The 12,192-nt window shown below is 45.9% G+C and overlaps 1 protein-coding gene and 1 long non-coding RNA gene across 5 annotated transcripts in view; one reads left to right on the top strand and one right to left on the bottom strand.

Annotated features, from left to right (window-relative positions):
- LOC135896070 (phospholipid-transporting ATPase ABCA3-like) overlaps nt 1–12,192 on the top strand; it is a 142,261-nt gene that overhangs the window by 59,530 nt on the left and 70,539 nt on the right. For all 4 annotated transcript variants that reach the window (XR_011512057.1, XR_011512055.1, XR_011512056.1 and 1 more), the window contains exons 15-16: nt 532–851; nt 11,987–12,117. Coding sequence is in view for 1 of the 4 variants with exons in the window: in XM_065424403.1 (XP_065280475.1) it covers nt 532–851; nt 11,987–12,117 (451 nt within the window). In the remaining 3 variants the exon portion in view is untranslated. The remainder of the gene's footprint in view (nt 1–531; nt 852–11,986; nt 12,118–12,192) is intronic.
- LOC135896071 (uncharacterized) overlaps nt 1–12,192 on the bottom strand; it is a 53,299-nt gene that overhangs the window by 11,480 nt on the left and 29,627 nt on the right. The gene's annotated exons all lie outside the window — the stretch shown is intronic.

Below are 12,192 nucleotides of genomic sequence, written 5' to 3'. Positions count from 1 at the left end.
TTGGTAATCGATATGCGGTAATGTGAAGCATCCCGGACCAGTTGGACCCAGTTTACTCTAAGAGGTATTCGAACGTTTTCATCGGTAGATCCCGAACGTCACGCAGCCTAAAATTGTGGGTCGTTTGCATGGGCATGTGCCCCTCAGTATGTGCCTTTAGACGTGTGCCGCTCTTCACTGAACCTCTTTGACGCTAATTTGGATTGTTGGGTACTACAACAACAGAAAACACCCCCATGCGCTGCGCCCTAAGTGAGATTGAAACACGTTGCGAAAAGCAGCTAACTGTTCACTGCACGACAGTTGCATGATTGGTAACAACCAGTCCCTACCAAACTAAACGTGCTTCTCATTACGTAAATGTCCATTGAAGTTGAGCCTGTGTTTTTTGCCCCTTCTCTCTGTAAATCCTGACGGGTCCTAGACGGACAAAAATTATTAAACAATAAATACGCGAGGCCCACCGACGCAGCGCAGTCCTTGCCTATACTAATTTGAAGGTAAGCTCGCTTGGTGGCGCGATATCTGCAGCGGCCGACCTGGCCAACTTGATCACTATCCGCGGAGAGAAGCCTGGCTCGTGGTCGGCCGCCGCCCAGGTGCTCATGTATGAGCGCGGCCTGTTCCTGCTCCGCGGGTGGGCGACGTACGTGCTGCTCGGCTGGCTGCTGTCCCCGCTGGTGCTGGTGGCCGCCTTCCAGTGGATGAACGCCGACATGCGCGAGCAGGAGCCCGCGCCCGCCGACATCGTGCGCTTGCCCGTGTCGCTGCGCGACCACTACCCGCACGCGGCCACCTTCCTCGACGCTGACGGCGCCTCGAGGAACATCACCCACAACTACCAGCAGCTGGCGAGTGCAGCGCATATCACACTTTGCGAGCCGCGGAGGTTCTAAAAAAAAAGGATCTGGAGTGGAAACGATATCCCGAAAGTGAAGCCGGACCAACGCCATCTTTGGATTGGCGCGATGAAACTTTAACCTATAGCCGAAAATAATAATAATAATAATGAAAGCGCTTTTTTCACACTTTCCGCGAGGCTAACATAGGGCTAATTTTCCCGTACAGATACTGGTCGACGCTTGCCATTGTGTTACTGGTTCTAGGTTGAAAAAAAGACGCCTGAAGTACGCAAATTTTATTGGAGATAACGTCATCGATACTCAGCCGGAAGTAATACTTTCGTCGGAAACGTCGGCCAACTCTTATTTTCCAACTGTCTTGTCATTTACATTACCACAGCAAAATCGCTTCATCTGTGGGTGAACTGCCACCGACAAGGATCTATTCCAGAGTCAAAGTGTCTGGCGTCACCTCCGCTGGTAAGAAGCTGCGGGAGCTTCCACTCCGGAAATGTTCAATGCGTTAGCATTAGGAGTGCCAAAGTGAGAAAAGGTGCGCGAGTGTAGCGTGGGGGAAGCTAAGAAAATTAAATTATGGGGTTTTACGTGCCAAAACCACTTTCTGATTAGGAGGCACGCCTTAGTGGAGGACTCCGGAAATTTCGACCACCTGGGGTTCTTCAACGTGCACCCAAATCTAAGTACACGGGTGTTTTAGCATTTCGCCCCCATCGAAATGCGGTCGCCACGGCCGGGATTGGATCCTGCGACCTCGTGCTCAGCAGCCCAACTTCATATCCAATGAGCAACCATGGCGGGTAGTGGGTGAAGCTGGTTACATGTTTGTGGTAGAGAGGGTATGGGAGAGCTTGAGCGCGTATGTGTGCATGTGTTCGTATATATATATATATATATATATATATATATATAAATATGCAGGCTGTTCCAGCTAACTTTAGCCAGAGCTTTAAAATGTGTGAATGCCACGTTGCCGGACAGAACCAAGGTAATGTTTGCCGTTGATTGGAGATATTCAGACTTTTTTCATTCTACCTACTTAAATAATTACTCTTATTAATTATTCAACTTGTCAAGTATTATCATCATCATCATCATCATCAGCCTGGTTACGCCCACTGCAGGGCAAAGGCCTCTCCCATATTTCTCCAACAACCCCGGTCATGTACTAATTGTGGCCATGCCGTCCCTGCAAACTTCTTAATCTCATCCGCCCACCTAACTTTCTGCCGTCCCCTGCTACGCTTCCCTTCCCTTGGAATCCAGTCCGTAATCCTTAATGACCATCGGTTATCTTCGCTCCTCATGACATGTCCTGCCCATGCCCATTTCTTTTTCTTGATTTCAACTAAGATGTCATTAACTCGCGTTTGTGCCCTCACCCAATCTGCTCTTTTCTTATCCCTTACCGTTACACCTATCATTCTTCTTTCCATAGCTCGTTGCGTCGTCCTCAGTTTGAGTAGAACCCTTTTCGTAAGCCTCCAGGTTTCTGCCCCGTAGGTGAGTACTGGTAAGACACAGCTATTATACACTTTTCTCTTGAGGGATAATGGCAACCTGCTGTTCATGATCTGAGAATGCCTGCCAAACGCACCCCAGCCCATTCTTATTCTTCTGATTATTTCTGTCTCGTGATCCGGATCCGCAGTCACTACCTGCCCTAAGTAGATGTATTCCCTTACGACTTCCAGTGCCTCGCTGCCTATTGTAAATTGCTGTTCTCTTCCGAGACTGTTAAACATTACTTTAGTTTTCTGGAGATTAATTTTTAGACCCACTCTTCTGCTTTGCCTTTCCAGGTCAGTGAGCATGCATTGCAGTTGGTCCCCTGAGTTACTAAGCAAGGCAATATCATCAGCGAATCGCAAGTTACTAAGGTATTCTCCATTAACTTTTATCCCCATTTCTTCCCAATCCAGGTCTCTGAATACCTTCTGTAAACACGCTGTGAATAGCATTGGAGAGATCGTATCTCCCTGCCTGACGCCTTTCTTTATTGGGATTTTGTTGCTTTCTTTATGGAGGACTATGGTGGCTGTGGAGCCGCTATAGATATTTTTCAGTATTTTTACATATGGCTCGTCTACACCCTGATTCCGTAATGCCTCCATGACTGCTGAGGTTTCGACAGAATCAAATGCTTTCTCGTAATCAATGAAAGCTCTATATAAGGGCTGGTTATATTCCGCACATTTCTCTATCACCTGATTGATAGTGTGACGTGCCTGCGTCGCGTCCCCTTCAAGTATTATAGTTACATGAAAAGTGTCAATAGCGGCGATGCCCTCTTATACTCTGACGAGGCCTGAAAGCGATCCCCCTGTGTTTCTGGGACTCTGCAGTGACGACATCGACGAATGACTTTTCAACTACGACCGCGCGAGTTTGTAGAATCGGCGGACCGACAGTCAAAATTTTAGGCACGTTGCATTTTATTTGACTGTGGCTACGAAGACGTAATATTTAAACCACGAATCCGACATCGCGGATTGGTCATAGTTTGCCACCGAGCTGCGGCAAATCTTCTCTTCCTCGTCTGGTCGTGCAGAAGTCTTCAAAAACAAGCTGGACACGTGCCCACAACTTCCACAAGAGTCTTACACCTCATACATAGAGGCTGTCTTGGCTCCATGCCGCAGTGCGAACCCTAGGGTGACGGAAGCCGAACGTGTTCGACACATCTTAAAAGGCATTGGCTCTGTCGCGTTCAACGCTTTAATCGTGCAAAATCTGGCTTCCGTCCAAGACATCACTTCTACGTGTGAGCGCCTAGACAATCTGCAGCCTCTTCGTCTTCAAAAATACAGCAGCAATACTCAGGTTTCCCCCTTATTCTGGTCTGCGTGCTACCATCTGCACCATCACTCGCATTTTGAAGTGCAAGAATTCAGGCGTTCTTATGCTGCCTGCGTCGCGTCCCCAACCTTCGACTGACGCGAGGTCGTGAAGCAATGTTGACAGTGATGACTACACCCACGAGACCCACGACGCCTCTTAATCCGGTAGCCCGCCCAGAAACCCACGTACGCGTACGTTGCTTCGCTACAAACACCTGCCATGACCTCTGTGCCTACTGACGTTACCTATGGCCATTTGGCTTCGATTGGCACCACGGCGCTACCTGCGCCATCGTACCTTCAGTGCGTCCGCTTTGTCCGGTTTGCTTTTTAACATGCGATATACGCAGCCGTATCTATAGCTCGCTTCTGCCGCCGTGGAAAGCAGGGTGAAAAACGAAGGTATGCTGAACATAAGAGAGACTGCACCCGCCGACTTGACACCTACTATCCCGGACCGAACTCGTTCCCTCAGCAGCGTTCTCTGTCTCCTCCAGCTGTCCTCAATCTACTTCATAGTTACCATTCGGCCAGACGTTCTCCTTCGCCCTAGCGGTGCTCTAACTCAAGGCGTGGCCCTACTTCCCACCTTGTTGACCAGCACTCGGAAAACTAACTGTTGGAGATTTTGGAGGGTGAACTACTTCCTATCGGCATTACAAGTTCATCCTGTTCACCAGACAAACATGCTTTATGTAACTGTTGAAGTTGTTGCCCTGTCAGCTCTCGACGATACCGGAACCACCGTTTCTGTTCTTAGTGAGCTATGTTCGCGGCTCCGGAAAGTAAAAACGCTTTTCATGGACCTATTTGGCACGGTGTTAATAAAATATTCATTGTACAGTGTACTGCTCGTGTTTTCGTCGACGGCATTCGCCACCGAATTGAGTTAATTATCCTTCCCACGTGTGTTCACGAACTTATCCAGGGCCGAGACTTCCAGCACTCTGCTTCAGTCGTCATCTTATGTAAAAAGCTTTACGTATGACGGATACATCGTTTGCACCTGCTACGGACTCTTCACCTTCATGCTTGAACGCGGCTGTCGCTGTAGGCTATGTCCTGCGTCCTAGTCGCGAAGACGTTGTAGCCGTTACATCCAGACAGGTAGCCGACGGAGACGTTCTAGTCGCCCCTTCTTCCCGCTGTATTTCTCGCGGAATTGTCATCGCCGCTGGTTTCGTCTAATTTTCACGTGGCTGCCTTCTGTCTGCGTGCCTGCAACAAACCCTATATCGTGCGACGTTCTACAAAGGGATGAATTTGGCAACCCTCAACGGCCCTCAACTTGTCTTATCGTCACGCTTTGTCCTTCTTCATCGCCAGCACCAACCTCAGGTTTTAGTGATCCTTTCCCTCTATCAGCAGTCATCGGTTCTGACCTAACAGCCGCTCAGTCCGAAGCCTTAGCGACTGTTTTGGCAAAGCACAAGACCTCTTTCGATAGCTGTTCCCCTGTGCTGAGCCAGACGTCTGTTGACGCACACCGCATCGAAACCTATAGTACTGCTATTATACGACGCATCCCCCTGTCGTGAATCGCCGTCCGAACGCAATGCCTTTGAACAACAGGTTGCTGACATGCTTGCGCGCCGCGCGAACCATAATACGGCCTTCTTCTAGCTCCTCAGCTTCTCCAGTGGTTCTGGTAAATGAAAAAAAAATGTCTCCGTTAGCTTTTACCTCGATTATTGAGTGCTAAATAAGCTCACACGCAATGATGTATATCCCATACCTCGAATTGACGACGTTTTGGACACCCTACAGGTGATAGAGTAATCCTACATCCTGGATATTCGATCAGGAAACTGACGAATTCCGATGAACGAAGCTGACAAAAAAAAGTCTGCATTCGCTACACCGGACGTACTTGATAAATATAACGTGGCGCCTTTTACTATTTGTGATGCTCCAGCTACATTTGAGCGCATGATAGACATTTTTCTTCGTAAACTAAAATTTAAGACCTGCCTCTGTTATCTGCATGATATTGCGGTCTTTTCCTCAAACTTCAGCCAACATCATCAAAGCTTAGACGAAATTCTCAAATGCCTTGCGAATGCTGGTCCACAGGCCAACACAAGAACAACCACATTTGCCAGCTAAAGCATAAAAATATTCGGCGACGTTATCTCAGAGAATGGCATCCAGCCGAACCCCGAAAAGATTACTACTGTCATCCAGTTTCCTCACCCACAGTAACAGAAAGATTTACGTAGTTTCCTCGGCTTGGCGTCCTATCTCCGTCAATTTATGCGCAACTTCGCTGCAATAGCGGCGCCTCTTCACAAGCTATTAGGTGCTGGTGCCTCTTTCACGTGTTCTGACGACTGCGAGTTGGCTTTTCAAGCTCTTAAGCAACACCTTACTTGGGGACCAGTGCTTCACCACTTCGATGATAGAGCCCTCACCATACTCCATAATGACGCAAGCGCGCAAGGTATTCGAACAGCACTTTTGCAACCTATTGCAACCTATTGAGACAGGATATAACACCCCAATATGTCACATTTCAGAAACTCCTAGCTTACTTTCATTCCTTGACTTTTCTTGGTTATTTCTTTGTGCAACGAAAGCCCAATCGCTTTGCAGAATTATGGTATTGCTCGACATTGTTGCTGTTTTCTGTTAGTGTATTTGCCATGTCATTGCATTTTGTAAATTATTAGAATAATTTATTTCTCGTGCCATGTGTGTATGGTTTTATTCTTATTTAAAACATATGTTGCCAGATGCAGCCTTTATGTAACATGTTAATATGTGTCTTCAGCGCACTGTTATCGCCGCGAGTAGTGCTTCGCCTCTGTGTATTTTCTTTTTACGTCACCTTGTATGCTGCTGCCTAAAGAGTGCCGTTGCACTGTCAAGCTGTTGAAAGGCAGCTCTTAATTCGGTTACCTTACGTCACCAACTATGACATGATGGTCAAGTAAACTTATACTATTATTGTTTTATTATACCTGGAATTGATTGGAACACGCTTGGATATCTTCGTTACAATCATTACATAGATAACAAGTGCAGCCTCTTGTTGGACCTTCTTTTCCGGTTAGGTTATGTTAGGTTAGTTTAGGTTAGGTGTGCCCCGATAAATGTTGTCTGACACTAAAGATACTGTCTTTGTGTCAGCCCAGAGACAGACTTCTTCCAGTGGCATAAACTAATCATCTTGCTTGGCTTTCAAGTGCTGCACGTTGGTTTATATGATTTCTTGTCCACCACCAAATGGTCACTGGTTACAGGCAAAACCAATGTTGATGACCAAGTAGATCAGATTACACAGCTTGTTTTAAGCAGTATGCGCAAATACATTCCGCAATGGAGACCCACGCAGTCCAAATATACCAACTGGTTCTCATCCGAACCTCATCATCATCAGCCTGGTTACGCCCACTGCAGGGCAAAGGCCTCTCCCATATTTCTCCAACTACCCCGGTCATGTACTAATTGTGGCCATGCCGCCCCCGCAAACTTCTTAATCTCATCCGCCCACCTAACGTTCTGTCGTCCCCTGCTACGCTTCCCTTCCCTTGGAATCCAGTCCGTAACCCTTAATGACCATCGGTTATCTTCCCTCCTCATTACATGTCCTGCCCATGCCCATTTCGTTTTCTTGATTTCAACTAAGATGTCATTAACTCGCATTTGTTCCCTCACCCAATCTGCTCTTTTCTTATCCCTTAACGTTACACCTATCATTCTTCTTTCCATGGCTCGTTGCGTCGTCCTCAATTTAAGTAGAACCCTTTTCGTAAGCCTCCAGGTTTCTGCCCCGTACATGAGTACTGGTAAGACACAGCTGTTATAAACTTTTTTCTTGAGGGATAATGGCAATCTGCTGTTTATGATCTGAGAATGCCTGCCGGACGCACCCCAGCCCATTATTATTATTCTGCTTATTTCAGTCTCATGATCCGGATCCGCAGTCACTACCTGCCCTAAGTAGATGTATTCCCTTACCACTTCCAGTACCTCACTACCTATCGTAAACTGCTGTTCTCTTCCGAGACTGTTAAACATTACTTTAGTTTTCTGCAGATTAATTTTAGAGCGCAGCTCTTTGGCGTCCGTTCCTGGGTTTCGCGTCGTCGTCGGCGTTGTCGGCCTCGTAACCAGCTCCGCCCCCCTTCGCTGGAGTGGGAGACGAAAGACGCGAGCCGCGAATGGCGGAGACCAATGAGAGCGGCCCCTTCAGTGACGTGCGCGCGCAATGCTGGTGTCATGCGGACCCTCCTTACGGCTCGATGCGCACTCGTGTCTGGTCTCAGCCGATCCGCTCGTTTCGTACTATCGTCTGCTCGCGCCAAAGCTCTCGCCCGCGCCTGTTTGGTTCTTTTGGGTCGGTCTCGTTCGCGCTTGTTTTGGTTGTTATTGTGTGAGATTGTTTCTTAATCTGATTGTATGCGCTATGCGAATTGTATAGTACTTTCTGGAAGCCATGCGGCACCGGCGATCACACTGGAACCTTTGACGAGTCATGTATAAACGCCGGCTCGCTTGATCCGCAGATCAGATTTTCGACCATTACCGACTCTGCTACATGTCCCTCTCAAATTCTTTGCTTCAAAATATCGCGAAATGGAAACACGTATAGAGCTGCGCTCAAATTTCGCATTAGGGAGTATCGTAATCGTCGGATAATTTTTTAGACCCACTCTTCTGCTTTGCCTCTCCAGTTCAGTGAGCATGCATTGCACTTGGTCCCCTCAGTTACTAAGCAAAGCAATATCATCAGCGAATCGAAAGTTACTATGGTATTCTCCATTACCTTTTACCCCCTTCCTTCCCAATCCAGGTCTCTGAATACCTCCTGTAAACACGCTGTGAATAGCATTGGAGAGATCGTATCTCCCTGTCTGACGCCTTTCTTTATTGGGATTTTATTTCTTTCTTTATGGAGGACTACGGTGGCTGTGGAGCCGCTATAGGTATCTTTCAGTATATTTACATACGGCTCGTCTACACCCTGATTCCGTAATGCCTCCATGACTGCTGAGGTTTCGACAGAATAAAATGCTTTCTCGTAATCAATGAAAGCTATATATAAGGGCTGGTTATATTGCGCACCTTTCTCTATCGCCTGATTCATAGTGTGAATATGATCTATTGTTCAGTAGCCTTTACGGAATCCTGCCTGGTCCTTTGCTTGACAGAAGTCTAAGGTGTTCCTCATTCTATTTGCGATTGCCTTAGTAAATAGTTTGTAGGCAACGGACAGTAAGCTGATCGATCTATAATTTTTCAAGTCTTTGGCATCCCTTTTCTTATGGATTAGGATTATGTTAACGTTCTTCCAAGATTCCGGTGCGCTCGACGTTATGAGGCATTGCGTATACAGGGTGGCAATTTTCTCTAGAACAATCTGCCCACCATCTTTCAACAAATCTGCTGTTACCTGATCCTCCCCAGCTGCCTTCCCCCTCTTCATATATCCCAAGGCTTTCTTTACTTCTTCCGGCGTTACCTGTGGGATTTCGAATTCCTCTAGACTATTTTCTCTTCCATTATCGTCCTGGGTGCCACTGGTACTGTATAAATCTCTATAGAACTCCTCAGCCACTTGAACTATCTCATCCATATTTGTTTCTTAACGCATACATCTGATTCTTGCCAATTCCTAGTTTCTTCTTCACTGTTTTTAGGCGTCCTCCACTCGTGAGAGTCTGTTCAATTCTATTCATATTATACTTCCTTATGTCAGCTTTCTTACGCTTGTTGATTAACTTCGAAAGTTCTGCCAGTTCTATTCTAGCTGTAGGGTTAGAGGCTCTCATACATTGGCGTTTCTTGATCAGATCTTTCGTCTCCTGCGATAGTTTACTGGTATCCTGCCTAACGGAGTTACCACCGACTTTCATTGCACACTCCTTAATGATGCCCACAAAATTGTCGTTCATTGCCTCAACACTCAGGTCCTCTTCCTGAGTTAAAGCCGAATACCTGTTCTGTAGCTTGATCTGGAATTCCTCTATTTTGCCTCTTACCGCTAACTCATTGATCGGCTTCTTATGTACCAGTTTCTTCCGTTCCCTTCCCAGGTCTAGGCTAATTCGAGTTCTTACCATCCTGTGGTCACTGCAGCGCACCTTGCCGAGCACGTCCACATCTTGTATGATGCCACGGTTAGCGCAGAGTATGAAGTCTATTTCATTTCTAGTCTCGCCGTTCGGGCTCCTCCACGTCCACTTTCGGCTATCCTGTTTGCGGAAGAAGGTATTCATTATCCTCATATTATTCTGTTCCGCAGACTCTACTAATAACTCCCCCCTGATATTCCTAGTGCCTATGCCATATTTCCCCACTATATCTGCCCTAAATAATCAAGTATCGCGCGCACAGTAATTCCAGAAGTTGTGTGCCTAATGACTGGAGAGAAGAATACCGCCTTTTTCTGGCTTTCTGCAAACGCCTCTATAAGTGGATCATGACTAATATATTTCATTCTTTGAAAAGTGTGCATCTCAAAAGCAGGGAGATTTTTGAAGTATATTCATAAACGTAGAGAGTGTTTTCTCCTGCTTTAATCTAGCGGAGTTGAAATTCAAGCAATCGCGGACTGTTTTGTTGCCCATTTCTCATCCTTATTTAAAGCTTCAGGTTTCAACGGAGGTGTCAGTCAGCAGCACACGACGGTTCCTACATCTAGTGTTGTGTTGATGGTTGAAAAGCTCATCAGCCAATGGGGAGAGTGGCATGGAGGGAGGGGGGCACATTAAGTGCTTGAAGCTTTACGTGTCCTGGGGTCTTGATGGCATCCCCTCCACAATACCCTGATAGCTACCGTGATATCTTCTTCATAGGTCATGCTGTGCTTTATGGTCAATGGCCAAACATCTTTGACATAATAGTTCTGTGGAAACCAGCAAGGTGGAGAGCAGTAATTAATTAAGAATAAGACATCCACTAAATCATAGAAATTGCTACAAAGGATTGCTACAATTGAAACCTTTGTAGCAATTGCTACGATTTGCTGGATGTGTCATTTTCTCTTATTTAGCCAAACATCTTTGTGCGTACATAACAGCAAGCGGCGTCCCTCAAAGAACAGTATTTATTAGCAACACTTCTTATAGTTGTATTAGGATCCTTTTTTTTCGCCTATTAAGAATTATTTCCTTCTATATGCTGATGACACCAAGGTTTTCGATGAAATTATACTGTTGATGGCGGTCGCATCCTGGAGTCACATCTCTTTTCTTTTTCGAGATGGCACATAGATAATAACCTCATCTTGAATGCTACTAAGACCAAATCAATGACTTTCACATGCACAACAGCTATCTTTTCTATTTATTAGTCTGAAGATTCTGTACCATTGTGCAAAGTCTGTGAGATCGATAATGTCGGTGTGCTTTCTGATACAACCTAACGCTTTTCAGCTCAAAAAAAAAGAAAAGCGTTAAAATGCGGCATATGTACCTTCTTGGCTCTGCTTTCAGACTATCGAGGGAATTCAATACTCCTTAACCGTTCCACAAGTTCTACACAACACTCTGTGTTCCTCATTTCGAATACGCGTCAGTCGTCTGGAATGGCATTTCCAGCTCCAAAAGGGAGAGTATAGATCGGGTCCAGCAAAAATTTCTAAGCATATATTTCATCACCGCGCTGGTAACACAGACACTAGACCTTGTCCTAGCACTGCTACATTATTTTCATTTCCCTTACTTTGCTGCTGGTGTAATGGCGCTCACGTTCTGTTTCTTTTCAAACTCCTTCACGGTATACTCACCTGCCCCGAATTCCTAAGTTGTATCGTGTTTCGTATTAAGCGCAAGATCACCAGAGAGCATAGACCTCTCCATGTTCCTGCTTGCAATCACGCACACTCATCCTTCCACGGCATACCTAGTCTTTATAAAACTTATTTTCATGATCTCGATATTTTTCATAACTCACTGTCATTCATTTCCCAGCTCTGCGTTGTGTTATAGATTCGCACATTGTTCAACTGCCCCTCTCCTCCTTTCCTTCTTTTGTGTTATCCGTGCACCTTGTTCTATGTACAGTCTTCTTTTCAATATTGCTTTTATTAATTGTTTCCTTTGACTTATATTCCCCTGCCTCGTTTCTTTTATTGTATGCATGCAGGGTGGAGAAGCAGCTCTCACACCTTAGATGCTCGTGGGCACTGTAAATAAATAAATAAATAAATAAATAAATAAATAAATAAATAAATATTTTGATTGATTGATTGATTGATTGATTGATTGATTGATTGATTGATTGATTGATTGATTGATTGATTGATTGATTGATTGATAACCGTATGTATTCTTACTGCAGCTTCATGACGAAGGCGCGGTCGTGACTGTGTACAACGGGAATGCTCGCGATGTACTGCTCAGTCAGGCCATGCTGGACTACGTCGCCTACACGCAACACTACGTCTTCGGTGCGGTTTTCCGCAGCAACGGGTGAGTTAACTTTAATGTAGTTGCGACAGGGCTGTGAGTGCATAGATGGTAGGGAAAATGGAACGCTGCCGCAGG

Source organism: Dermacentor albipictus, chromosome 2 (assembly GCF_038994185.2).
Source record: "Dermacentor albipictus isolate Rhodes 1998 colony chromosome 2, USDA_Dalb.pri_finalv2, whole genome shotgun sequence".
Lineage (NCBI taxonomy): Eukaryota > Metazoa > Arthropoda > Arachnida > Ixodida > Ixodidae > Dermacentor > Dermacentor albipictus.
The sequence above is the reverse complement of the archived record's forward strand: the minus strand, read 5'-3'. Positions and strand labels throughout refer to the sequence as shown.